The sequence below is a fragment of the Argiope bruennichi genome, chromosome 3, assembly GCF_947563725.1.
Source record: "Argiope bruennichi chromosome 3, qqArgBrue1.1, whole genome shotgun sequence".
Classification (NCBI taxonomy): domain Eukaryota; kingdom Metazoa; phylum Arthropoda; class Arachnida; order Araneae; family Araneidae; genus Argiope; species Argiope bruennichi.
The window spans coordinates 23,538,421-23,565,970 of record NC_079153.1 but is presented as its reverse complement, the minus strand read 5'-3'; the positions used below and the strand labels follow the sequence as shown (position 1 = coordinate 23,565,970).

The 27,550-nt window shown below is 29.6% G+C and overlaps 1 protein-coding gene across 2 annotated transcripts in view; it reads left to right on the top strand.

Moving 5' to 3' along the window:
* Positions 1 to 18,537, top strand: part of LOC129963752 (protein Wnt-2b-like) — a 41,414-nt gene extending 22,877 nt beyond the window's left edge. For both annotated transcript variants that reach the window (XM_056078288.1, XM_056078287.1), the window contains exons 2-5: positions 12,032 to 12,273; positions 14,173 to 14,450; positions 15,594 to 15,852; positions 17,598 to 18,537. In XM_056078288.1, the coding sequence (XP_055934263.1) occupies positions 12,081 to 12,273; positions 14,173 to 14,450; positions 15,594 to 15,852; positions 17,598 to 17,809 (942 nt within the window). In that variant the 5' untranslated portion in view covers positions 12,032 to 12,080 and the 3' untranslated portion in view covers positions 17,810 to 18,537. The remainder of the gene's footprint in view (positions 1 to 12,031; positions 12,274 to 14,172; positions 14,451 to 15,593; positions 15,853 to 17,597) is intronic.
* Positions 18,538 to 27,550: the final 9,013 nt, after the last annotated feature.

Here is a 27,550-nt window from a genome sequence, read left to right as displayed (position 1 = left end):
TCAAATTGAAGTTAACTCTCATTACAAATTAAACCTAGAAAACTTTAATTTTTAACACACGTATATAAGAAATGAGTTGAAAATGAAACATGATATTTTCTCGAATTATGTGCAGGAAAAATGTTTCTGCTAACTTTTATAGTATCTATATTATTAATTTAATAATTCGGTAGATTTCAAAGGAAACTTGGTTTATATATTCAGGATATCCAATTTTTCGAAGATTAAATACGTAATTTTTAAACCTTCAGTCATAGACATATGCATCTAATAAAAAAATGTTCTTATTAAGAAAATAATTATATTTTATGTAGTTTGAGACAATAAATGTTCTGATGAATACAGAATTTTAAATATTTATACAAATCATCAGTGCTATGAGTCTAATTTAATAATAATAATAAAAAAAAATTCTCGAGAAACTAATAAAATAAAAGTTCTACTTTTTTGCGATAAAAACTTATTGGAATTGTGAAAATCGAAATATCAGTATTTTATAAAAACATGAGATTTTAGCTAACTCTAATAACCCCTTGGAGGGAAATACACCTATCAGCGCCAGGCGTTTATTCAAGATTATTGGCCTAAAATAATGAAATCTTTGATTATTCTAAAGTAATGATATTCAAAACTTCAAAACTCGATCAGATTTGGTCGCAAGAAGCCGAAACAATTTTTTAAAGAATCTTTATATTTATTTATTTAAAAGTTGGAGAGCCAAGAATACATTACTGAATATGATTCATACGATCGGGAGAATATATAAAATTTAGACTTTATGTCTTTCTTTTCAGAAGTATATTTATGGATTGAAATAAAACTATTATTTAATAAAATATTATTATTTACATCATTTAAATACTTCTGAAATTGAAAATTGAATTGTATGATAAATCAAACAATTCTTTTAAAAATAACCTTTTGAGATTTTGTATAAATTATTTGAAAAAAATATTTTGTACTACACATAAGACAGGAACAGTCTCTTTTCCATACACATATTTAAAAAAAAAAAAAAAAAAAAAGGTGTTGGTTTTAGCAAAAATATTTTTGTTTGAGTTGAATTTCAATTACTCCCCTCTCATATTGATGTTCAAATTTTACAGCAGTTAGCTGAAAATTGGGGAATATATAGTACAATAAACAGAATGATGTAAGACTCGTTTAATAATATGAGTTATATGCCTATGAAAATTTGTAACTTAAAATTAGTTAGCAAAGAACATCATTAAAACCAAGTTACATAAAATATCTAATAGAAAATTTTAGCCACCAATAAGCCAGAAGGCGACTAGTATTAAATAATTAAGAAAACCAACTAAATAGTTTATAAATTCATTCATTTTATAATCAAATTTAAATTATTTCTGGTATTAAGAACGGGCTCGAATGATTTCAATATTAACAGAAAACAACCTATATAAAAAATTGAAATGAAATCTAGGATCGCAAATTTCAACTTATCATGTGAGAACATTATTATTTTTAACTCTCTATTTCTCTTAATTAATTTAAGTCATTAACCAGTTTAAATAGGTTTGAAACAATCACGAGATTTCTCTATCGGTCTATATATATATATGAAATAACAGCTATAATATCATAGTTCTACTTCAACCTTTTAAAAACGCATCTGCTGTCAAAGAAGCACACGTAATAATAAAGCAATATTGGTAAAAGCTGGTCAACCTTTTAGAAACGCATCTGCTTTCAAAGAAGCATACATAATAATAATGCAATAGTGGTAAAAGCAGGTAAATAATATATGCGATTAAAAGATGATAATTAAAATTGCCATTTATGCTTTATTTATTGCCTACGCGATTTCGAGCTTCAATATTCATTTTCTTCGCGAATAACCAAAACAACATCATGTTCTCACATGATAATAAAACTGAAATGCAAGAAATTTCTTTTGATATTGTTGCTGTTTTGTTTTCTATTAATATTTAAATTATTGAATATATTTTTTCCTAATTTCTGCAAAAATATTATGAAGAATAAGAAAGACTTTAGAAGAAATAGTGTGCCGATTAATTCTAATAGTTCATTTTTCAATTGGTAAGTAAAAACTATGTTTCCATTTCATGCGTGCAATATTACTCAGGGAAAGAACATATAGACGCTCAAAACTTGTTACTTTCTTGCATACGTAGTATAAGGAATATATTGTAATAGTCAAAAATTCGAATTCGTATTTTTAACAAATCTCCTCCTTTTAGACCGCCCTGAGTTCGAAAAAGAAATTGTTGCGAAATTTCTATTTATTGGTTTATTTGTTCTGACCAAAATAACTCAAAAACGTTTTGAGCTAGATGGATGAAATTTGCTATTTTGCTTTATTGCAGAGGATTCATCGCCAAAAAAACTCGCCAAGGATGACAGGACAGATTCAATAAAATAGTTAAATTAATACCAAAGGTTTATATTCACTAACTATTGCATGCCAATGCCATGCAAGCCGTTCTCTGGAATTACATATTTATTAGAGAGTGTGCGAGAAAGTTTTGGGAGACCACTTCAGCTGCTTTAATAAACAGAATTTACAGAAGCCAAATCATGAGAAAGACAGGCATTTAAACAAAATTTAATTCATAAGATCTTTTACCTGAATGATATTAAAAAACATTTCTTTAATTTGAAAATTGTTCTGGGTTTCCTGCTTTACTTTAATTAATGCAAACTTTAATTAATTCTTTTAATTATTGATGAAAATAGAAACTCACAATTGAAAGTGATTACTTCCATATTTCATTCCTTTTTATTAATGTAAATACATATTTAAACTGCTACAAGTTTAACTAAATCTGGCATAATTCTTTAAAAATTATTTTTTAAAAGTTTAAGAAAAGTAAACTTAAGTAAAGTAAGATTTTTAAAAATCGTTAGGGATATTCTGCAATTTTTTATGAACTACGAGATATTAAAATTCTTTGATGCAATGGAACTTTTTTATTTTAATTTAAGATGAAACTGGAAAAAAATTTTAAATATTATATAAATAATATTATTTAAGAAAACTTTTGTAAATAATTGAAGTTAAAATAAGTAAAAGAAAAATTATTTATAGTAATATTTTATATAAATTGCCTTAAAATCAGGTTATTTAAAAAAACGTTGATCTGGAGAAGCTTTTAAATTCCGTCAACATCTAATTTCAAATAATTTTTTGTTTTTCCTTATACAATACATGATTAAAATTTTGCTTGCAAATATTGAACATAAGCAAGGTTTTAATGTACGTTTTTCAATGTAAAGAATTTAAGCCTTTATGAAAATTAATTAAAACTTTTTAGCTTCACGCCCATTTACATCAAGATATTTCACAATCAACTTCATCTTTTTGTTATTTTTGTCATTCCGTTTTATTAAGACAAGCAGCCATTAAAAATGCGTTTAAAGTATAATAATAAAGTAAAATTTGTTCGAGGACGCAAGCTTATTCGCATCAGACTCAGGAGCATTAATTTCCAGTTCGTTGGTTACAACAGTTAATTTTTTATTAATTAAAAATTTGAAAATTTTCCTCCGAGCTTGTATATTCGAGACAATTGAGCTTAGACAAAATTTGAGAATAAATAAAAGATTAAAAAATAAGTAAAATCCTATTTCATGATTTAAATTAAATTACCAAAAGAAGTATGAAGCGAAAAATAAAGTATTATTTCAACCAAAAAAAAAAAAAACTTTCCGAAAAATTAATTTAGTGAATCGTTTATATTTTAAGTTAATTTAAAAATTCTAATTAAATCATACTATTTATTTTGTGTTAAATCAAAAAGTTCTAATTAAAATATGCTAATTATTTTGTGCTAATTTTAAAATTCTAATTAAAACATGCTAATTATTTTATGCTAATATTAAAATTCTAATTAAAATATGCTAATAATTTTATGGTTATTAAAAAAATTAATTAAAACATGCTAATTAAAATGTAACCGAATAATATATACCTAAAATATTTTAATCTTTAATTATAAGCACTTAAGACCGGATGCATATTTTTTAACAGAAAGCACTTTTATGATGGTACACACATTTTTATCCTTATCCAAGTGGTGAAAAAAAAATTAGGAAAATTACAGAACATCTGCAATAAAACATGCATGGAACACTCTGAAAATATAATTTTTTTTCTCGTCCAAGGCCTTTTTTGATTTTTTAGAATGTAGAGACAGTTCTTGTAAAGAAATGGAAAAAGAGTGCCATGACATTTGTAGGATTCTTTTATTAATTACAGTCCTAGTCGATATTATATTTTAAAGAGACTGCAATCCCTATTAATATTGCATAAAATGGAAAAAAAAAATTTCCACTCCAATTTGCTGAAACTTTTGAAATTTCCATGCATGCTTATCTTTTAACTGTTAAAACTGAATAAAACTAATTTTAAAAGTAGAAAATTTTTAGTGTTTTAAGTTTTTAGACAGCATAGAAACACCCATTCTTATATTTCTAAGGGGGGAAAAGTAAGTCTTCAACATAAGAATTTCATCAAAAAAAAAAGTAAATGGTCCTTTAATTTATTTTCGAACTATATCACTTGCCTAAGCCCTGGAAAGCGTACTTTGCTTTTATCAGCTTTCATTTACATGAATTTGTCATTCGGATTCTAATAGAAGAGTTTATTATATATTTGAACATTTAAAAACTGAAACATTTTGACGAAAATTGTCTATGCAAGGTGGCCTATTGAATGTTCCAAATAGTTTGCTGAAGAGATTTCTCCAGATAACCGTTTAGAATTCATTGGATTTTCTGTCCTCGCATTATGAAGTCCGGCCACGCACTATAATCACTTTCCTTATTCCAAGCAACCTTAGAACGGAGCCTCAAAGTGTCCATTAAATGATAAAGTTAAAAAGTCGCCGCTTCTCGGTGTTTATCTTATAGTAAAAAAAGAGATTAAATCGAATAAGACATAAGGTAGCTGAATAGAGTTGTGGCAAAGAATCATAATGTCACTTTGGAAGGATTTATTAGCGTTAGAACCGCTCTTCTGATAATAAAGTTGTCTTCAGTAATGGGGACTCGTGACCGTTCGCTGCCGATTTCGGTTTCCGAGGTGTTCAAAAGAAAAAGACCGAAGGAAAAAAATCAATTTAACAACAGTTGAATTAATATGTAACAGAAAACAAAATTTTGGTGATCAGCTGGTTTATTAATAATATTATTAATTAAGTTAATTAAATTAATTCAGTATCCAAAAGGAATTAATAAGGAACAAGTAAAAGTTAAATTTAAGAATGTAGCTTTTGCATCTATTAAAATTAACCAGGAAATAAAATTTTAAAAATTCATTTCATTTAGCACGTAAAAATGAATAAATAATTTTAGCAATTTGATTTTAACTTGAGATAGAAAAGAAAATTTAATAACTGGTGTATCAAGAGTAAATTGTATTTTTTACGTTAGAAGAAGATGATGTTTCAACCTCTATTTAAGAATTAATTTTTTAAACATTTTTTTTAAATTAAAAACAAATTTTCTCGTCCATAAAATTCACATCTTATAATGAAAATCTGTTTTAAGTCAATATGCAATAAAACTGATGCTTTTTTAATATTTTTAAAGAGAAGAAATACGTGATATTGAAAGCTTTAAAAGAACAATAAAATAAATTTAATTGCCATTATAACAAATAAAAATGTTATGCCAAATCATATCAAAAAGGTTCTTAAAAAGATAGTTAAAATTAGGGGAGAACCGTACAACATTTAAATTCGGTACCATTGAAAAGATAATCTTTCAATATTCGGAAAGACTTAAACTTATTCTTATTCGAATATATTTTCTGAAGGTATAGGGGAAAATTTTGAAATTTGCTTTTTTATTTTTATTTTATTATATTAAAACAGGTCTACAAAAAAAAAAAAAATTAAAAATTGTTTTATATTTTGTAGCTGATTTTTATATTGTTTTCAGTGCTGGTTTCAAAAATGGAATCCTTTTTTCTCTCTCATGTAAGGTTTCGCTCAAAACGATGCTGTATTGGGAAGGGAGGAATAAATAAAACCAAAATAACCTAAAAATATTTTTATTTATTTTATTATTTAAGTTTTATACATTATATGACTCGAGAATTTCTGGTAATATGCGATAATATATCCAACTGTAATCCTTTCAATGTGTAGGTTTCACTTCACGACCATTTTTGTAAGGGAATCTGCCTTTTTATTACAAGCAATATTTAAATATCTTGAAATTCAAATGAATGAGCTATTTTGGTTTGGCTCTAATTTAGATTTCCTTGGCTTTCTTTGATCAAGTAATTTGAAAGACAACTTTTTAAGGTTTGAAAGACAGAGAAACAGCCTGTCAGCAAAATTAAATGCGTATGGGGGTGACGAGTGTTGGCGCTCTACAAGAAATACTGTTTTATCTGGAACTATCAAACTTGGCACATATGTACTTTGGAGGATGAGAATGTGCTCAAAGGAGAAATTTTAAATAATTATAAAATTAAGCGAAATTCTGGAGTTTTTACGCAATAACATCAAACATGCTGTTAACAAAATTTAACAGCACGAAAATAATTTTTACATCATTTTAAGATTTAAAAAATTATTTTTACAATTAAAACAATTTTTTAATATATGAATTAAATTTTCATTATTTAAAAAATATTTTTAGCATAAATAAATAAAAATTAAAATAAAATTTAACTTGCACAAGCGCATTACACGTGCATGAGAAATATTAGCTTTCATCAATGCATCACTTTGATAAAAACCCAAATTAAAAGATTAAGTTAACTTTTACTACAAACTAAACTTAGAAAAGCGTGATTTTCACCCCGTATCTATATGAAAAGAGTTGAACATGAAACATGATGTTTTCTTGAAAGATAAATGCAAGAAAAAGGTTTCTATTAACTTTTAAAATATCTATATTGTTTATTCAATAATTCAGTAGGGTTTAAAAGAAACATGATTTTTAAATAGAATGTCCACTCTAATCGAGTTCCAACACTTAATTTCTAAATAATTAGTCTCAAGTATATACATCTAAAAGAAAAAAAATGGTCTGAATAAAGTAAACTATATTATTTTATGCAATTTATATAAATTCTGATAAATTTCTAATTTTATATTTTTAAATAAAATTTCGGTTCTGTGAGTCATACGCAGAGAAACATTTTTGAGACACTAACGCTTTAAATTAAAAAAAAAAAAAAAGGGTCCATTCTATTGCAATTAAAACTGAGTTATGAAAATTTGATGTTACTGTCTTACAAAAATGAGCGATTTTTAAAACACTCCATTGACTGTCAGCAAAAAGATATGCCAATGTACTCCCGAAGAATAATTATCTTAAACGTATAAAATTGTTGATTATCTAAAAATTGTGATATTCAAAACTTTATAATTTAGTCTGATTTAGTCGTAGAAGATAGAAATTTCCGTTTTATTTTAAAACTGGAATGTCAAGAATATTCCATTGAGTAAAATTGCTTAGAACCGAAAGATTGTATAAAATTTGAACTTCATAATTGTTTAGGAATGCGTTTATTGACTAAACAAAATAAAATGTTATTATTTACGTTTATTGAATAATTCTTTGATATAGTGCATAAATTACAAAAAAATATTCGGTAATACGCATAAAACTTCTGCTGAAAGATTGTCTTTTCTGTAATATGTTTTAAAAACGCTTCTGTTTTCAAAAAAAGAGTCTTTGTATTAATTGAAGTTAAATCATCTCAGTCTCAGTTTAAATTTCAAATTTTAAGAGAGCTTATATGATATTAGAGATACATAGTAAGGCATAGGGCCTCTAAAATAGTATAAGTTATTTAGACTATCAAAATTTGAATTTGAAAATACCTTACTGAAGAGGCTATTAAGAGACCAAATTACATTTAATTGAAAGTTTTAGTGGGCATTATTTCCGGCAAACCAACAGATCGCCAACTAAACAATAAAATAAGCTTAATATTTTATAAAAACACATTGCAATAAAATGTGTTTAAATTAATTATAAAAATTGATCAAAATTAGAGGAATAATTACACAGAAATAAAATTTATATCATGAAAAAGGTTTTTTTTTTTTTTAATTTTAAAATAGTGAGGGAAAAATTTGTAAAATGATTTATTCATAAGAGAAAATAAAATTCATAAGGGAATGGAGTGAAAACATAAAATCCTTTAATCACCGCATTTTACCCCCTTTAAAGAAACACAGAAACTATTTAAGGAGCTAAGAAACATGTATAGAAAAATTTCGTTCGAATCCATCAAGATGTGTTTAATTATATCTAGTTCAAACATATATATATTCAAAATTTCATAATATATATATATATAGCGTACACACAGCGATTACAAAATGATACCGATTGTAATATTTCCAAGATTATTCGGAAAGAAAATTCATACAAATTCTATGAATAAGAAAGAAAAAAGCATTCAAGGTCTATTTATTCTTCTTTTTATATAACAGCTATGATTTCTAAAAGAAAAATTTTGATTATTCAAAGCCATCGTTAGCCACACGGGTGGGACATGAAACAACCATCATAAACAATTTTTTTTTAAGTTGATTTCTGGATGATGTCTCTTTTCTGAGGACGTGGGTCTTTCTAGTATTCCTCTCAGCTTCCGTAGATATCATTTCTTTTAGGTAATTCCCGCTTTCTCTATATTTGCAAATGATCTGCTCCTATCTAAATGCGATTCAAAGGTACCATATTGCATCTGAAATGAGAATATAACACTTGATTGATAACGTAAATTCGAAAATTAAGCAGTCAATGAGAGAAACGATTTCTATGTTTGATGTGTGATCTGAATACGGAATGAATAGTTCACTTGATGCATTTTCATCAGTTGAATTTAAAGATGTCATCAACTTTGAATATCGTAGATATCTGTATATATAAAGATAAATGTTTGTATGTTTTTTTAAACTAATCTACTGCCTTTCTCCGATCTGCGTGATATTGACACGCGGCACACTATGAGGAAAGACGTTATTCCCTTTCCAAAGTCTTAAAAGTTTGCTTCATTTTTTATTAAAATTAATAAATAAAATATGAATTAATAAAAAGTGAAGCAAGTTTTTGGTTTATTTCAATCATATTTTTCGCAAATATTATCTCGCACGAAATTATATCAAAACAAAAATGATTTGGCACCATTTTGAAACTCTGCTTTTTATCGATACTGATTTTATGTCCGTACAAATTTTCTCTACTTTTAAAAGTTTTCTTTATTTAATTTGATACACAATTCATATTATCGTTAATTTATTATGATGATATTCAACTTTCCGTTGTTTTTTTAAACCATTTAATAGTATATTTCAATAAATTCCGAAGTAAATAGATTCCGAAGCAACATTTTCACTTTTGCTTCATTCCATAATATACATACTATTAATTTCTAAGCATCGTAATTAGTCATAATTTCATTCCATTAAATTCATATTTTTGAATCTTTTCAAATAATAAGGTGAAATTTTAAATAAATATATCCTATATTAATATCTTAATTTGCCAGGAAAGTAATATTCTATACCAATATAATCGCCAAAGGCGACTGGCGATTAACCGATATATATATATATATATATATATATATATATATATATATATATATATATATATATATATATATATATATATATATATATATATATATATATATATATATATATATATATATATATATATATATATATGCGAAATTTCTATACGATACATTGAGACGAAAAAGGATTTTTTCTTCATCATTAGTAAGTTTTGTAAATTCTTTCTTTTTTTTCTATTTCGAGTAAATTAGCTTTTTTTTTAAAAAATAGAATCAATTATTGAGAATTCTTTTCTTCTTTACTTTTTTAACTGTAATGAACTTTTATCCTATTTTTTTTTATTGTTCTGAAGATACTTTCGGTGATTAGTATCTCTCCTAACTGCAATTTTAAAAAAAAAATTATTGTTAAAATTCGGCGAAATTTGCGCAACTTTTAAATTGGTGTCATTAAAAATATAACTTTTACATTTTCGAAAGAGTATGAAACTCATTTTTATACTATAATGTTTTCAGAAATTATCACGGAAAAGACATCGAAAAATTGTGTAATTTTAATTAATTAAAATGAGTAAAAAAAAAAAAAAAATCGCGCTGAGGTTCATATTTCCATCTTCCAAGGTATATATGTGCCAAATTCCGAACTTGTAAGTCAATTTATGTGGTTTAAAGAGTACCAACACACACACTAATCATATACATAATTAATAAAAATTATGTATATGATAAAACTATAGATGCAATAAATATTCAACTATTTAGTTTTTTTATATACAATTTTGTGATGAACTACTGCATTTTTCTCTATGTATAATAGTAAAAATTGTTGCATTAAATTTAATACTAGACATTTACTGAAATCCATGCCCAGTTTTGAGTCATATATATATTTCAATGAATCCTCAAGTACAGTTTGAAATGTTGTTGAAACGAATTTTTCGAAAATAAAATTGATTTCAACTAAATAATAGACAGATTTTATTTTAATTTGATATTATCATAACCTTTTCAATAAGGCTTAAAATAAAGAAAACTAATGGGAAGGTGTCTTACTTTATTAAAATAAATGCTCCATTAAAATACGGAATAATCTTTAAGACAAAGGTCTTTTTTATATTAGGTAGGTTATGCACACATTATTTCCAGGCAGTTCAAGTATAAAAATTTAATTCTCCTATTCGCTTCTCCTCTCCCATCCGTTTGCTGAAAAAGCTGCTTTCAATTGCTAAAAACAGAGTTATATTTTGAATTACAAGGACAGCATAATCGTTATGAATGACCTTATGGTAAATGAATGACCTTATTTTTAAAGCATATATATTCTCAAAATTATTACACATAATAAAAATATATGAAAATTAAGAAAACGCACCAATCATTTTTTGTAAACATCACTCAACGTTTAGCAATTTTCATGTCACGTTCAAAACAGGGTTATTTCCACGACTACGTGAGGCTAGTACAAAATTTTATCTTTCAACAAGTTGGGACCCCGTTTCTTTGGAGTTTATATATTCCTAACCTACCGAATTGAAGAGCTTCCATAACGCTAGATTGGACGTGCAGATAACAATGATTTACCCTGAGTCACATGGCTACCAAGATCCCCGGATCTGACCTAGTGAGGTTTCTTTTTTATGGGGTTACACCAAAGACCTCGCTTATAATCCCTTATTTCTTAAAACATTCGTGGAACTGAAAGGACGCATCAGTACTGCATAAAGTACCTTTGACGGAGTAAAACGTCAAAATGCGTAGAAAACTTGATTACAGATCAAATGTTTGTCGTACTACAAAAGATTCCCACATCGAGCATTTGTAAATGAAAAAAGAATGGAATGTTTATTTGTATTTTCACGTATTATTCATTATATTACATGTAATAGTTTTAAAAATATAAATGGTGAATATACGATTATGCTGTCCTTGTAATTCAAAATATAACCAATTTTTAGACTGTGTAATATGTGAGCATAATTTTTTTCTTTCTTTTAATTTTGAAATTCAATTTTGTTTGATAATTTCCTTGTAATAACACTTTTAAACCATTTAATTATTCAGAATTTGCTACTTTATTCAACCGTTTGTTCTGTCAGCAGATACTGAAATGCAAATAAATGACATTATGGCTTCTTATATCTATATACCAACCAAATAAACATCACCAAACATCGCGTAAATTAAACGTAAAGTTAATAAATTATGTTTCAATAATTTACAGTATATTTTACTTGCTTAGTATGTCAATTATTATCCGAAACTAGCCGCCTCAGGCGACCAATTAGTTTTCCGGGATTAATTTCCGGGATTACAATGTAAATAAAAGTAAATTTACCTTAAATTATTAAGAGAAACTTTTTTTCTGAATTTATTCATAAATTTTATGAAACGATTTAAGTATTAAGGCATTCAATTCATTCCTTTATATATTCCTTTATATTATTTTTTAAAAAAAAACTGAAATGACATTAAGCGTCTTTCTTTCCTTATCCCCAACAGGTTGTTGAGCAGGCTGCAGCTATCGTCTGCTTATGCAGACACCCATTTAATGTGCGGAGGCATCCCTGGATTGACCAGAAAGCAGCGAGAAATTTGCGAACGTAACCCGGATACTTTATTAAGCGTCAGCAAGGGTGTCCGCATGGGAATAACAGAGTGCCAAGCACAGTTCAAGAATCATAGGTGGAATTGTTCTACTTTGGACACGGGGACATCCGTCTTCGGGAATCACATGCTCAAAGGTATGTACTCCCTCTTTCTCTTTTATTCTAACTTGTTCCTTAATCTAGCTCACTGAGGCCAATTTACAACTAAACAAATACATACTTCAAAATATTGACTAAACTCAAACATTTATTTTTAATAGATTAATCTGAATGTTAATAAATTATATCAAAAATGCCACAATGACCCCCAGGGGAGTCATCGTATTTGTTGTTCACTGTGCAGTAGCAATAAGTTTCTTTCCATCATGTCCAATTTGGACAATAGATTAAACAGTCTTTGATGAAACTATAGCAAAACTCCTCTCTATCTTCTGGTACTTCTTTGGTAATCATAAAGTAGCTACTTTGCCCTTCCCGAAAGCCTAAATAAAGTAATGAAAGGACAAACTGAATTTTAAAGTGAAAGCCATTGCAGCGTAGGCAAGAACTATGATTGAGTCATAGGGAACCAACACTGGCCACGGCGCATCCCTTCCATCAGAAGCATGTCTTGTCATTAGTAGGAAGTAGCCGATCCCACACCATTTTTTATCCGCCAAAGCAACGAGAACCAATTACCATCCCTGAAACTTATCATTTCTATTTCTGAGGTGCTCCCAGAGAGGTACTACTTCTCCGTATTAATCAAACCCTTGACTAAAATCGCCAAATCCTAGCGATAGATAGCCAGGCTATTGCTAGTTTAGTGATGAATGTTAAAAACAAAAAGGAATAACTTCAAATTCTCACCTTGGCTGCGACTGCAATTCAATAACTCTCTCTCTCTTCGGCTGATATATTTTCACCCATAAATCATGAGTTGTACTTAATTAACTTTTACGGAACCAGAATAACAATATGAAATATTTTTTCAAAGAAAGTGACTATTATAAGTAAGAATTAAATCTTTTTTTTTTTTTTTTACTTGCAAAATGGTAATGTCTTTTGCACCATTTTTCTTACTTTATTTAAATAACACATCTTTTTTTTTGCCCCATCACCAATTAATGTCTTTTTTTAACTCATATAGGAAGAAACGTTTTTCCAATCTGATCAAAATCTTAACAACAAATTTCCACATTTTTTTACCCAGCGTAGGCCACTAAATTATGAAATATTCCACATTATTTGCAAAATCTTCACAAAATAGAAAATCCATAAAGTTATGCTTTAAATTTTAAAACATGTAAGTAAATATCTCTTTTAACGGATATCTGCTCAAGAATTACTTTCATACACAATCTGCATTGGATGAATGAATATATTAAAATAGCTTTCTAAAAGTTGTTCATCATTAAAAGCCAAATATCAATAAGAAGAAGATTAAATTTCTATCAGGTAAAGATGCATTCTACAATTCATAACAGTTCTTTAAGCTTCATTTCCGAATTCCAAAGACATCAAATGCCAGTATCCATAGCCATACTGATTTTAGTATTTCTAATAATTCTAAGAGCAAAAATGTGCCTGAATGTGCCTACTGGAAGACGATTTCACTCAGAACATGATTTATTAAACACACATTGGTTTAGACAACATGGAACATGGATAGACCACATGGAACATGGAAAATCCACATGGATGACTATTTCACTCAGAGCTACCAAAATTGGCTTAAATACATGTGTGATTTTTTTTTTTTTTTCTTTTTTCAAAATGTTAATTCAAAATTAGGCAAAAAAAATTTCGTGTTTTTTGGAGATGATATTTGAAAATATCACGCAAGAATCATCTTTAATACACCTTAAAATCCAAATCACTATCTTTTCAGTTACATCAGTATCATTGCGTCTAATTTTCTTGCTAATTTAATACATTTTGAAAATCCTTTTATGCATAACATTTCAGCAAGACTTTTTTCATTTGTTGTAATAAACTTGAAATCGTTATTATTATTAATTCGACGTGACTTGTTTCTTTCCTTCTTTCTTACAGTGGATAGTCGCGAGTCTGCTTTTTTATACGCAATTAGTTCTGCTGGCGTTACCCATGCCCTTATCCGATCCTGCAGCCGAGGCGAGATTCTGCACTGTCCCTGTGATCCCGTGCGCCGGGGCTTCGCTTATGACTCCAAAGGAATGTATAGCTGGGGCGGATGTTCGCATGTGGCCACTGGACTCAGATACTCCAGACGGTTCATAGATTCGACGGAAGAACGAAGGAAGGATGCCAAGGGACTCATCACTTTCCATAATAACAGGGCAGGGAGAAAGGTAGGTGCAATTCTCTTGTAGTTACCACTTATCACAAACTAGGGATTTTGATATTAAGAGATTACAAGTACAAAATTACTTTCGGCTTCTCAAAGAAAAGCTTTATTGGTAATGAAAACAAAATAGTAAATTCTCAGTCATCATTTTGCAAATGTAAGCAGTTTTTAAATAAAAGGAATATGTTATCACAGAAAGAGCAAATCTTATATGTAAAAAATTTCATACAGCTGAAATCTATTAGTCGTGACCTTTAGATCGCTAAAAGTGCCAAGTTGACAATGTCAAAGAGTAGGATGATTTCTCAGATTAACAATGACTCAGATTAACAATAAAAGAGGTCATAGTTAAAGATAAACTGCTTAGGGTTAAAACGAATTTTCGTTTTCCCTAGAGAATTCTTAATTATTTTTAAATATTTTATAATTTTAAAAATATTATTTAAGTCAACTGCTTGTATTGATTTAATATAGTATGGATTATGTAGAAAATGATCATCTAGAAGGCGTTAAGAAAGTTTAGAACAATTTTTTTATTGATTTAATATAGAATGGAACATGTAGAAAATGATCATATAGAAAACATTAAAAAGTTTAGGTCATTTTTTTTCTGTATTGATTTAACATAGTAAAAAGTTTTGAAGCAAATTCTTGCACAGAAGTAATGCTTTGAGCAATCTTTATGTTGATTCATACGGTAAAGTTTTCAGTTTAATTTTTAGTTTGGTTTAGACTCTAGACAAGAGCACCACAAGTACATGGATGAAAAACTATAATAAATAGATTTTCATTTACCTGGTAGATATAATGATTGTTTTAGATCGAGTTGTTTCTGCTTCGATAATGGAATATATTTCCTTCATTTCTACTTTTTTCTATTGCATCGAGAGTCATTCAGTAAACCCCAGCTACCGAGGCAAGGTGGAATGACTCTTTTATGGTTTACATTGGTTTAGTGTTATAAAGTGTTGAGACTAATTTTTATATTAATGAAGCAAAGTTTCCAGATAGATTTTAGCATCGATTGACCGTATTAAAATTTTCGTACCAATTTTTACATTGATTTTGTGTAATTTACATCTATTTAAATTCGATCATTCTAAAATTCATATCATTCTGTAAATTAACTCTCTTCTCCATTTTATAGGCTGTCCAACGTAGGGCTCGTCTACAGTGCAAATGTCATGGCTTGAGTGGTTCTTGTACCACTCGTAGCTGTTGGAAAGCCTTAACGGACTTTGGAGAAGTGGGGAGGCTCCTGAAAAAACGCTACGATGGTGCAGTGCAGGTGACGGTTGACAACCAGAACTCCTTAATACAAATCGAGGGTAGAAAACCCTTCAGCAAGCTGGATCTCGTCTACTTCGAACATTCTCCAGATTACTGCACTCCCAATAAATCGTTAGGTGAGAAGAACAAATTTTTTGATAATAATGATGCTATGAATACTGCAATGCATATTTTTTTTATGAATGATAAGAGTTTACATACAACTTAAGCTGAAAGAATTTTTGTTTTTTTTAAAAACAAAACGTAAAAAAGAAGGGCAATAAGTCGGATGTGCTTATTTTCTGAAAGATAAATTGAAAAATGACCATTAGGAATACTTTCCTCCATTTTTTTCATATACCTAAACAATATATCACATTTCGTGTAGATCAAATTTTATTTAACATTATGTTTTTATAATGCTCACATATTCTCATAACCCACATCAAAACCAAAATTTAAATAAATAAATGTGCAAAAATAAAAAATGCTCACATATTCTCATAAAACACCCACATCGTCCAAAATTTAATGCATATCTATAACTTTGATAACAAAATTATGTGCCAAATTTAATTTATCATGCTGAAAACGTTTTTGAGTTTTGGTGCAGACATATACAAAGGCTGCCAGACCTCTAGACTTCCCATAGACAGATTTCATCTAAAATATCAGATAAATCTGCAAATTTTATATAATACCAGGTCAATCCTTCTAATCCTTTGTGTTTTGGAATTATTGTGTCCACATTTGGTCCTTCTAATTCACATTTACGGAGTGCTCATTCCACATTTTAGATAGTCATCTTAAATATTTAATCTTTCCCTCTACACCATGCTGATTTTTGACGGCATTTCCATTGTTGACAATTTTGGAATGCCATTACTGCACTGGCGTAGTCTGGAATGATCAAAACTCATCAACTTTAATATTCCGACTTCAGTTTTTGTATATATGCTATCATTCAGATTAATCAGCTCTAAAACAAAAAGACTGAAGTGACCCTCCTTAGTGTTGAATGAATAAACTTACATGTCAAGATATTGGAGATTGCTTCCTCATTCGTGATAATACATAACTGTATGCACTTGTCAGATCTATAATGTACCGAAACAAAAAGAAAGCATAGTGTAATCCACAGAATACAATTCAAGTGTAATAAGACTTTAGAGGATATTTATAGTTGCCATTGATACTTTGTACTTTCATCTCACTTAAAATGGGAGAGAATGGCTTCAATGTAGAGTTTCCTGGTTTACTGCCAGAACCAAATTTTTGAAAGATTTTGTGCTTCTTTGTCACAAGTCAATCATTGATGTTTCAGTCAATTTTATAAAGAATTGAATATTATGAAATCACATAGAGAAATATCAGCAATATATTTAGTGAATTTTTGAGTAATTCCCATCTATATCTTATTGGTCATATATGACCTAGAATTGTCATGGAGCAACACTATCACTTCAGGATCTTGTCCTGGTCTGTTTAGTTAGACTGTGACAGTGCGGTACAATACTATGAGTGTTTATTGTTTCTCCCCATTCCTGATAGCTGATGAATGAAATTCTTCATTCGTCAAATAAAAAGTATCATTTTTCAAGCCTTCATGGTAGAATTATCTTTTTCGAAACCTGCCTCCATGCCTTTCTTTGTAGACAAACATGCCATCATACTGTGACTAAATCAAAAGTTCTGAAGCAAAAGTCTTCGTTTCAGCTTGGTAGATCTTTTAAATCCTTTTTGCATTAATCTCAATTAACTTTAAAATGTTCATTAAAGACTATAAAAAAATATTTGCTATTACGAATTTTCCCATTTAGCAACGAAAGTACTATCATGATGTTGTCAATGAGGAGTTCTAAACAGTGTTTTATCGTTGCAGGTACTTTAGGCACAGGAGGGCGCCGTTGCGCAAAAGATTCTCTTGGAAGCGAAGGTTGCGACATCCTATGTTGCGGAAGAGGATACGACACTCGCCGTGAACTTTTTATTGAAAAGTGTGGATGCAAGTTCAACTGGTGTTGCAAGGTCAAGTGCAAGGTGTGCAGAGAATGGAGAGACATTCACACCTGTAAGATGCCCCACATCACCTGATCTGAATGTAAACGAAAATTCGTTCAGAATGACAAAAAGTCTGCACGATTTCTATTTTCCAGAAACGGAATGGTATTGTAAGTCTTTGGGACTGTTTATCTCTTCCAAGTCATTTAATCTACAGAGCCACAGAAATGCTAGTTATTTCAGTTACAATCGAGACATGTTTATGGTTGGAAAATGAGCTGTAAAAATGTATCAACATAATCATATGTGATGCACGATTGTTACTGATAAAAATGTTTTTGGAGATCTAATGGAAATTAATTGGCATGGAAGCATTTTTAGCGAATGTTCATAACTTTTCACGTGAAGTATATTTTCATCCAAGAACAAGCATTTCAAAAGCCCAATTTTGACTATTTCTGCCAAGATGATCGTGAGAAGACACTCTTCCAGACTTTTATATTTATCAATTCTAGTCGATTTCCAAAATACTTTTCTTCTATTGTATTAAATCTCGTGTACTGAACTTATATTAGAGATTCATTGAATTCCAATGCAATAATTCAAAATGTGTTACAGCATGCAGAAAATGCAGCAGCATGGAAATCATACGAAGCTTCTTTCTTTTAAATCTGAATGGATTTGAAATTCAATAAAGCATTCAGATCGGAGAAAATAATTTTTTTCGAAGAATACCAACTGTATTTGTTGAAACTCGCATCTAGAACTGTTTGGTGGATGTTTGCTGCTTGTATAAATGTATAAAGCTTTGTATAAATTAAATTAAGAGCCAGTATTTGATATTATTGCACTTATATAATTGTTTAATTATTTACACTTTTATGAAGTAAACAGATATGATTATGATTATTTCCACATAACACGAATGGAGTCAATCCACTCGACACCACAGTCACATGACAAATGTTACTACGTATGCTATCTAATATTTAACATTACATTATCTTACATAGTGATGTGAGCAGAATCTTTTTTTCTTCCGCAAGGTATGAGACGTATTCCAAAATTAAATTAACGCGGCGCGACTTAAAAATAAAATTCAAATTATTTTTTTTTTTAATCTGCTGAAAAAACGTTAAAAATTCTTTAAAAAAAATAAATTTTTTAATGTAGTTACCTACCTTAAATGTCATCTAATCTATCTTTTCTGTCACCAGCCTTTCATTCATCTTCAAACCTCTTTGGATTTCTAGGTCATTATTTCCGCCTGGACACGGATCCACAAACAGACATCTCATGAAGGAATTTCGAAAAAAATTTGGTAGAAATTCACAAATAAAACCCAAAATCACATTTAATGCCTTTAATTAGTAGCTTTTTTGAGTTATCATGTTCGGAGATAGACATATAAACAGACATATTTCCAAACAAAAATGTTACCTTTCCGATTCAGGAAAGTTTGTGGTGGTTTACGGAAACCTTAATATCAATTATTATTAAAAATAGAAGAATATATAGAATCATTGATAGAAATATGGAATTTTGTTACAAATACCATACATCAAATTTCATGTCTGCATTTCATTGCGTTTTTGAATTGTCGTGTTCACAGACAAATCGATAGATATAATTCTAAAAAAAAGTTCCTCTCTCTCTTTTTAAGAGTCAAGAACTAGGAAGTGAAAGCTTATTGATTCCTCAAAATCTCAACTCGTTTTTTTTTTTTTTTTTGTTAATTTTAATACCTTTTTTTCGTATACTTCGAAAAATAACAATAAAAAAAAACGATAAGGGGAAATATCAGTCCTTCTACTTCTGCTAATAAGACATATTGCAACGATCAGAATTCAAATTCTAAGAATTACAAACCGATTATACGGCAGTTTCTAACAAAACTTTCGAGTTCCTGCATTTTTCCAAAAAGACCGCACTCTGTCATCCCTTCGCTTCTTTGCGGATCCCCCTCCCTTGCCCCTTCAAGCCGATTAAGAGATACCATACCTGACGTTTGAAACGACAAAGAAGAGAATCCGACATAAAAGCCCCTTCTCATCCAACTCTGAGCACCACTCGACATCTACAGAAATTGCCGCAGTTAAAACCTTCTTTAGGAATCGGACGCTTTCTTTGAGAAAAAACGTGCGCGCAAAGAAGAAACCCACCGTCAAAGAGACATAAAAACAGCCTCCTCGACATCCCTCGGTCCATTATACAAACAGATGTCGCAAGACTACAGTAGGTGCCGACAGGGCAGCACAAAAGGTGTTCCCTCAGAGGGGTCAAAAAGGAGAGGCTCCATTGTCCACTTCAAAAGGGAACTGGCGGTTAAAATTGCACCAATTACATAAATGTCCCTAATGGACGTATTGTGCAGTGTTGTTGTGACATTGAATCGCATTGACAACTACATTTTGATCCCACTGAGGGTGCAGGAGGATTTCTTACTCGATTAGATTTCTGAAATCTCTCTCTCTTTTTTTTTTTTAAAGGAGACTCGAACACTGTCGCACTAAAATATTTTAGATTATTTTACTTTTAAAATATGCATTATATTTTAAAATATATCCTTTTAAAATAGAATAGCAAAACAAGTAATATATAAAAAAAATTACAGTACACTCCCGATTATCCGCGGAATTGGGTGGTGCGGCCGCCGCGGATAACAAAAATAGCGGATAATCCGAAAAAAGCTAAAAACGAGTATAGCAAAAGAGAAAACAGTCATTCCAACTTTGAAAAATCGTTTTATGTAAAATAAAACGTAAAATAAACGGCAGGAAATGTTTCACTAACGCTTAATATTTAAGTATATCACTTAAAATTAACCTAAAATGCATTTTGTTAATGAAAACAGAAAAGTGCTTTGTACTTACGAGAGGCGTCAAGGATACACAGAAAAATTAATACATATGTACTGTTTTAATACTGTTATGTATTATGTAATTACAAAAGCATAACTGTAAAACTACACCTTTTTGAAGAAATCAGTTATTTGTGTTTGCTTCTTGCTTTGGAAGCATTTTCTCTTTGCTTGGAAGCAAAAAAAACTTAATGCGGCAGGCGCGGATAACCAGCCAGCGTATAATCGGGAGTCTATTGTAATTCCTACTTTGGTCGACAAAGAAAATTTTTATTTTAGTTACTTTTTATTAAATAATTACAATTAATATAAATATGTTTATACATATGATAGAATCACAGTATTAAGTGGCAAAAGAGAAAGCGAATTTCCTTGCAATTGTCCATTTTCCTTTCTATATATGGTGTTGGACAATTATTTTTGTTTGTTACTATTTATTCGCTTTCTATTAGTTTTCGTTTCTAATTTATGAAGCTGATGGTGGTCTGTCATTTCTCATTCTATCCATCTCTTGTAATGCTTCATTCTTGCAAGGAACCTTCCCAGTGAGTTTCGAGCAGTCCAGTTCTTCAATCAATAGTCCATTTAATGATTTCACACAATTCAAGGCGATATATGCTTGACCTGCTGCGATGAGTTTTCGTTCTAGATATATTACTGCATAATCTACTGTTCTACCTGGCATCTTTTGTACTGTTGATACCCATGATAGTAGTATGGTAGCATTCTTCGTTTAGCAGTATCGTAGCTGCGTTTAGCGGGGAATTGCACTGATATTGGCTCCCATATAAAACTATAATTAATTAATTTAATTTAATTAATGGATAAATATTAGAAAAAAAACTGTATTAACATCAAGTGTCATCCACTACAAGTTTTAAAAAATGTATTTGAACTTAAGTGGATGAATACAAAATATTTTATTAACGATTGAAAATTTGAACAAGATATATTTAGGGAAAGTGTGAGCTAATAGAAGGAATTGAATAAAGATATATTTAAAATAAATCTTTATTTTACTTTTTAAATATATATGTTTTAGATTAATTATAATACAGCGATACCATGCACACTAAATTATGCCTGTGATAATGCTGCAACGTTCGTGATAAAAGTGGTATTGAAAACTATGAAAAGTATTATTGAAAATTATACTTAAAAATATTTTGAAAAATTATTTAAATTGAAGAAAAATTCTAAAGGAATAGGGATTATTATTGAAATATCTATTTATTGGGTTAGAAGCGGTACAAAATTGGGTTTTGTTCAATAGGAAGCTCATGATCTACTCAATAACTTTGATTTTTCTGTTAAAGATCTAATTAAAATTTTGAAACATTTTTTCTCAGTAAACATTTAGTACTAAAGAAGTAATTATGTGCTAAATATAATACCGATGTCCTGTGAAGAGATTTGAATGATTCTTTTCATTATGTGAGCCACATGACACAATTTACATGATATACTAGCCTGCTAATTCTATTATATTAACCCTTATCGTGGCAAGATTGCTTTTTTGAAGAAAAGCGAAAAAAAAAAATGTATATAGGTAGCTATACATTTTGTATAGTATACCATACATACAACTTTATAAAAATTATTTTACAGTGGTAATATATTTTTACAGTGGTAGTATATAATACAGTGGTAGTATATTTTTATAAAGTTGTATGTATGGTATACTATACAAAATGAACATAAGGGTTAACCTTCTACCACTTCAGTGGCGTTGCTAAACATCGGGCTTGCGCAAAATGTATAGAGCGAAGCCCTCTGAAACTAAAACATCCCTCACACTAATTATAAAAGTACTTCACTTTTTTGAGAAGATAAATGATTCTTTACAAAAGTGATAATTGATTTTAAAAGATCTTATAATTTGGAAGAGGGGAAAACATGCAGTATTTATTGAAATTATTTGACCCTTTTTTTAAATATTTTTTATAAATCAAACAATACTTTACATTATTAAAGTCATCTCCCCAAAACTTTCTCGCAAGCCCTCTAATAAACTTGTCATGCCAGAGAACGCCTTATACACACCATATTATATATATATATATATATATATATATATATATATATATATATATATATATATATATATATATATATATATATATATAAGTATTAGAATCAAGTTAATAGGAAAAACAAAAAACAAATAACAATTAAACCAAAAAAATTATTAAAAAAATATAAAAAAAGAATCCTCCTTAAAAATTTAATTAAAAATGAATTTCCTAGAAATTACTGTAATGTCAATTTTTTAATTAAACAAGGTATGGTTTGGGATTAATCCTTTAGCTTAAATAAAAATAGAACTTTCCTTGCATATTGGATCACTCAATAGATGGCGCTGGGAGCCTACCTCTGTTTACATAATTTACCATTAATTTTTTTAAAAACAGGGAATCACAATCGATAGTTTAAAGTTTCCTTGACTGTTGGATGGTATGTTCTGGCCTTTTCGTTTTTAATTTTAATTTTAATGCTAGTTTTTGTTTTTATTGTTATTTTTGTTATTGTATTTTTACTTTGTTGTGGTTATTTTTTTCTAATTTGTTATTTTGTATTTCCTTTCTGTTAAAATGGTATATCTCTTGAGCATAATTTCAAGGGATTTTCGGGTCACGAGGAATCATTATTAGACAATGTCTGTATGTCCTCACAGAAAAAATCCCTTTATTTGAATCCCTGCCTGAGGGTGACCCTTGAAAAAGTCTTCAGGCCGGATTCTTTTTTATATTTTTTTAATAATTTTTTTGGTTTAATTTTTATTTGTTTTTCCTATTAACTTGATTCTAATACTTTTGTATCAATTCATCTGTGTTTTAGAAGAAGCGCTCTCTAAATACTATGAAGTTCTTTTTTGGCTTTAGTTTAAATAGGTAATAAATTTTAGTTGCGATTTCAAAACTGTTTTGTTTCGTTTTCATTTTAGTTTCGTTTTCAAACTTTTTCTTACTTTAGATTGGTTACTTATATATATATATATATATATATATATATATATATATATATATATATATATATATTACTGGAGTACAAAACCAACTTACGAAATATTAACTTTTGACGTGAATTTGGCACTTTTACTAAATCTACTGAGTCATCCTTGGCGAGTTATTTGGCGATTAATCTCTGGCATGTGTTAATAGTATTAAAAAAAAAAACGAATTGGTGTTTTATACACGTTTTTCTCAATCGACTAAAATAAAGATTTGACACAAAACTGCACTTCTAGTCACAAATTGCCATATCAAATTTGATAGATTTAAGTCACTGCATTTTTGAGTTATCGCCTTTACATGCTTTTGAAAGTTCAGATCAACAGAGGGTCAACTCTTAGTTGGATTTGGCTTACAATTTGGCAGGTGTCTGCACTATACATGTTAAATACGTATGTTGAACTTTATTTTTTTAGCTATCTTCGTTTTGTAATTATTGCGTTACCTTGTATACGAACAACCGGACAGACAGACTTTCTCGGCACAGATTTTACACAAAATTTGATAGAAATCTGCAAATTTGGTGTCAAGACCAAATTTCAACGGTCTAGCTCAAATTGTTTTTGAGTTATCTTTGTCACAAACAGTTAGGCAGACAGACATTTTCAAAAATGTATTTTTCGAACTCAGGGAGATCTGAAATGTGGATATTCATTAAAATCCAGAGTTCGAATTTTTTTAAGGATTACTATGCTTTCTCTATACTACGTATAAAAAAAACTGTTTACTTCACTTGTCATTGGAGCAAAATGATCAATTACTTGATCAAACTCTAATATTCGAGTCAACGAATGCTCAAACTGCAGTATTGCTATGTTATGCAAACTCTTTTGTTACATGGATTTCCACAAGTCGCATTTTATCAGTTTATATGCTGGAACCGATTTTACCTCTTTATATTTAGATCGAATAACGATCATATTTTTGTCGAATGCTGACTGTGTTGTTGTTTCTTATGGCATTTGCCATGGACAAGCCCGCTGTTCCGAAGACAGCGATTTTAAGCCGGTGGGGGAGCGTCTCTTATTTTTATAGTAGCGCCATCTAGGGCCAAGAGAACGACTTAGCTATACCCACGTCACAACCCTTTTTACGGGGTGGACTTCATTCACTCATCCACAAATCGTAATTTAGACATGAATCAGAGAACGATCACCCCTGATCCAGTACCCGCAGTGGTATTACTCTCGACATGGAGGACTTAGTGACCACAACAGATTTATACGCGCGTCAGCCACCACACACGCGGGGTGTCTTCAGCAGGCGGGGATATATTATATATATTATGTGCTATTCAACACGCGATATTGATTTTAACAATGCATCTGCTCCCCTGCGATTATTTGTTCTATATGTATATAAGAAACGGCATAATAAATGTGCTGTATGTTGAAATTCAGTCCTTTAAGAGATTTTAGGGCCTTCAATATAATTCATAATAATTAACTAATTAAAAAATTTCAGATGTACGACAATCTCACGCTTATCGCGTACGTGTAAAAATTACTTGGAGTCCCACTCGAGAACTTGGTAAAATATATTGGAAGAAATATAAAGATTCTAGATGGATGTTGACAATTTTAAGAGATTAAATTGTAACTTAGGAGTTAGAAATTTTAAGAAAAGACAAACTAAAAAATATTTTGGTCTCAGACGATTCAAACTATCTTCATTTAATACTTGACATTACAGAAACACGTAGAAGCCCGCCAGTAATATCAGAATCCTAATAATTATAAAATTCAGATGATGCTCAAGTAAATTTTCAAGGATAGAGGTATTACGTACAAACAATTACATTTTTTTAAATATTTATTTTCTCGTATACGAAATATATATAGATTCGAGATTTTGACGAATATTCATGTTTCAGGCTTTCCTAAGTTCTAAATATACATTTAATTATGCAAGACTCTTTGATAAAAATGAAATCTGAAAAACGTGACGTGAAACTCATATCGTTATGTGCATTTCGGCGAGTACTATCCAACGATACGAGCAAATGCAATGTAACTCAAATTTGTAAATTTCGAAACCCGATCGCGGATCCTAGCGAGACACGAGTTTCAGTAAAAATGTCATTCGACTTTTATTCATCGAGACGAGTGTTTAGACGGACGCACTCGTCTCTACGTTGCATAGAAGCCGAAATATAATAACTTCCGGTCTGACCGGAAGTTGACGTTGGCATACCGAGACGCATTGGAACTGTATGGTATAGATCCGACATTGATTTGACCAATATTAGGCAAAATACGTATTGCACGTGCACAGTGGATCTAAAATTTTGGGGGGCTTAAAGAACCCCCGGGAGTACTTCTAAGTAAAAACCCCATGTCTCTAACATATGTAGTTTACGAGATATAACGAAAACCATCTGCGCATGCGCAGTATATGACTCCGTGAAGGATCTTTTATAGCCCTATAGGATTACTATGGAGAAACCCATTGCCTCTAACATATATAGTTTACGAGATATAACGAAAGCAATATGCGCATGCGCAGTAGACGACTCCATGGGGTACCTTCTATAGCCCCGTAGAATTACTATAGTGAAAATCCCATGTCTCTAACAGCAGGTCAAACTTTTAAAAACGAATCTGCTTTCAAAGAACCATGCATAATAATAATGCAATACTGGTAAAAGTAGGTGAAGATGAAAATGGCGATTTATGCTTTATTCATTGCCTACGCGATTTCGAGCTTCAATTATTCGTTGAGTATGAGAGCTTCATAACTCCCTAACCAAAAACAATATCATGTTATCACATGATAAAAAAAACCTAGAACTTTTTGGAAGCAGGGAGCTAGTAATTCTCTAGCACATTGAATGTAAAACATCTGTACTTTGTAATTATAGAATCAAATTGGAATAAATAGGACCCATGATGCCAGAGGATTCTGAAATGAGCACTTGACACTTTTTTTAACATAAAAAAAAAACATTATTTTACGGCTTTGACACCAGGGGAGAAAGAATCTAGTAATATTGCTGACATAATGAAAATAAGCATTCTGAGGAAATTAGAAAAGACACTGTACTGTAATGAAAAGTAAAAAACACTTTTACACAACGTAATTATTCTCTTACAGCTTCGTTATTTCGTTTTAAAAAAAACATTCCACTCAAATATGTCTTCCTTTCACGTATGTCTCAAACGTTAAAGGGATTTCTACTAACTAGATGGAAGCTGAACTCGAAATAACTAAAAGTATATGCAAACGATTTTTAATAAAATGAAAAGCAAATGGAAATCATTCGTTTATGTGAAACTGTAAAATAAAACCAATAAATAAATACAAATGTCATTAAAAAATCTCATTATAAAATTTTTTCACAACACGCAATTAGATTATTTAAAAACATTTTATTCTTTAAATTATTATTTGATATTCTTAATTTTTTTAAAGTTATGTAGTGAGCATACAATTCAATAATGAAAACTAATTCAATGGAAGGGTTGCTATATTTTATTGTGAAACTACTCCGCTTGGGTGCTATATTGGCGATAAGATCGCGTGTGCTCCAAAGTGTAGATACAAAACATAACTTAATCCAATTTGTTGCACTTTTAAGTTTCATTTTCCCAGACATGCTGACAAACAAAGGCGTAAAGTTAATTCTAATAACAACAATTTTTAAAAGCACAATTTTATTGCAGTTTTAAATAATAGAAAATTTATTTAAATTATTTCTTATTATATTCATTGAATGATATTATTCATTGAAATCATTTCGCATTAAATTAAGACGAAAATTAAAAGAGCTGACTCTCATATTAGGCTCAAATGAATATGTTATTTCGCATATACTGCGATGTTTGATACTAATATAGTATCAAACAAAAAGTTTTTTAAATTCGTTGTTGGTAAAAAATATTGAACATTTTCCAATGCTACGGTATCAATAAATTTTATTCAAATTCTGAATGCACAATTATATTATTTATTAAAGCCCCATAC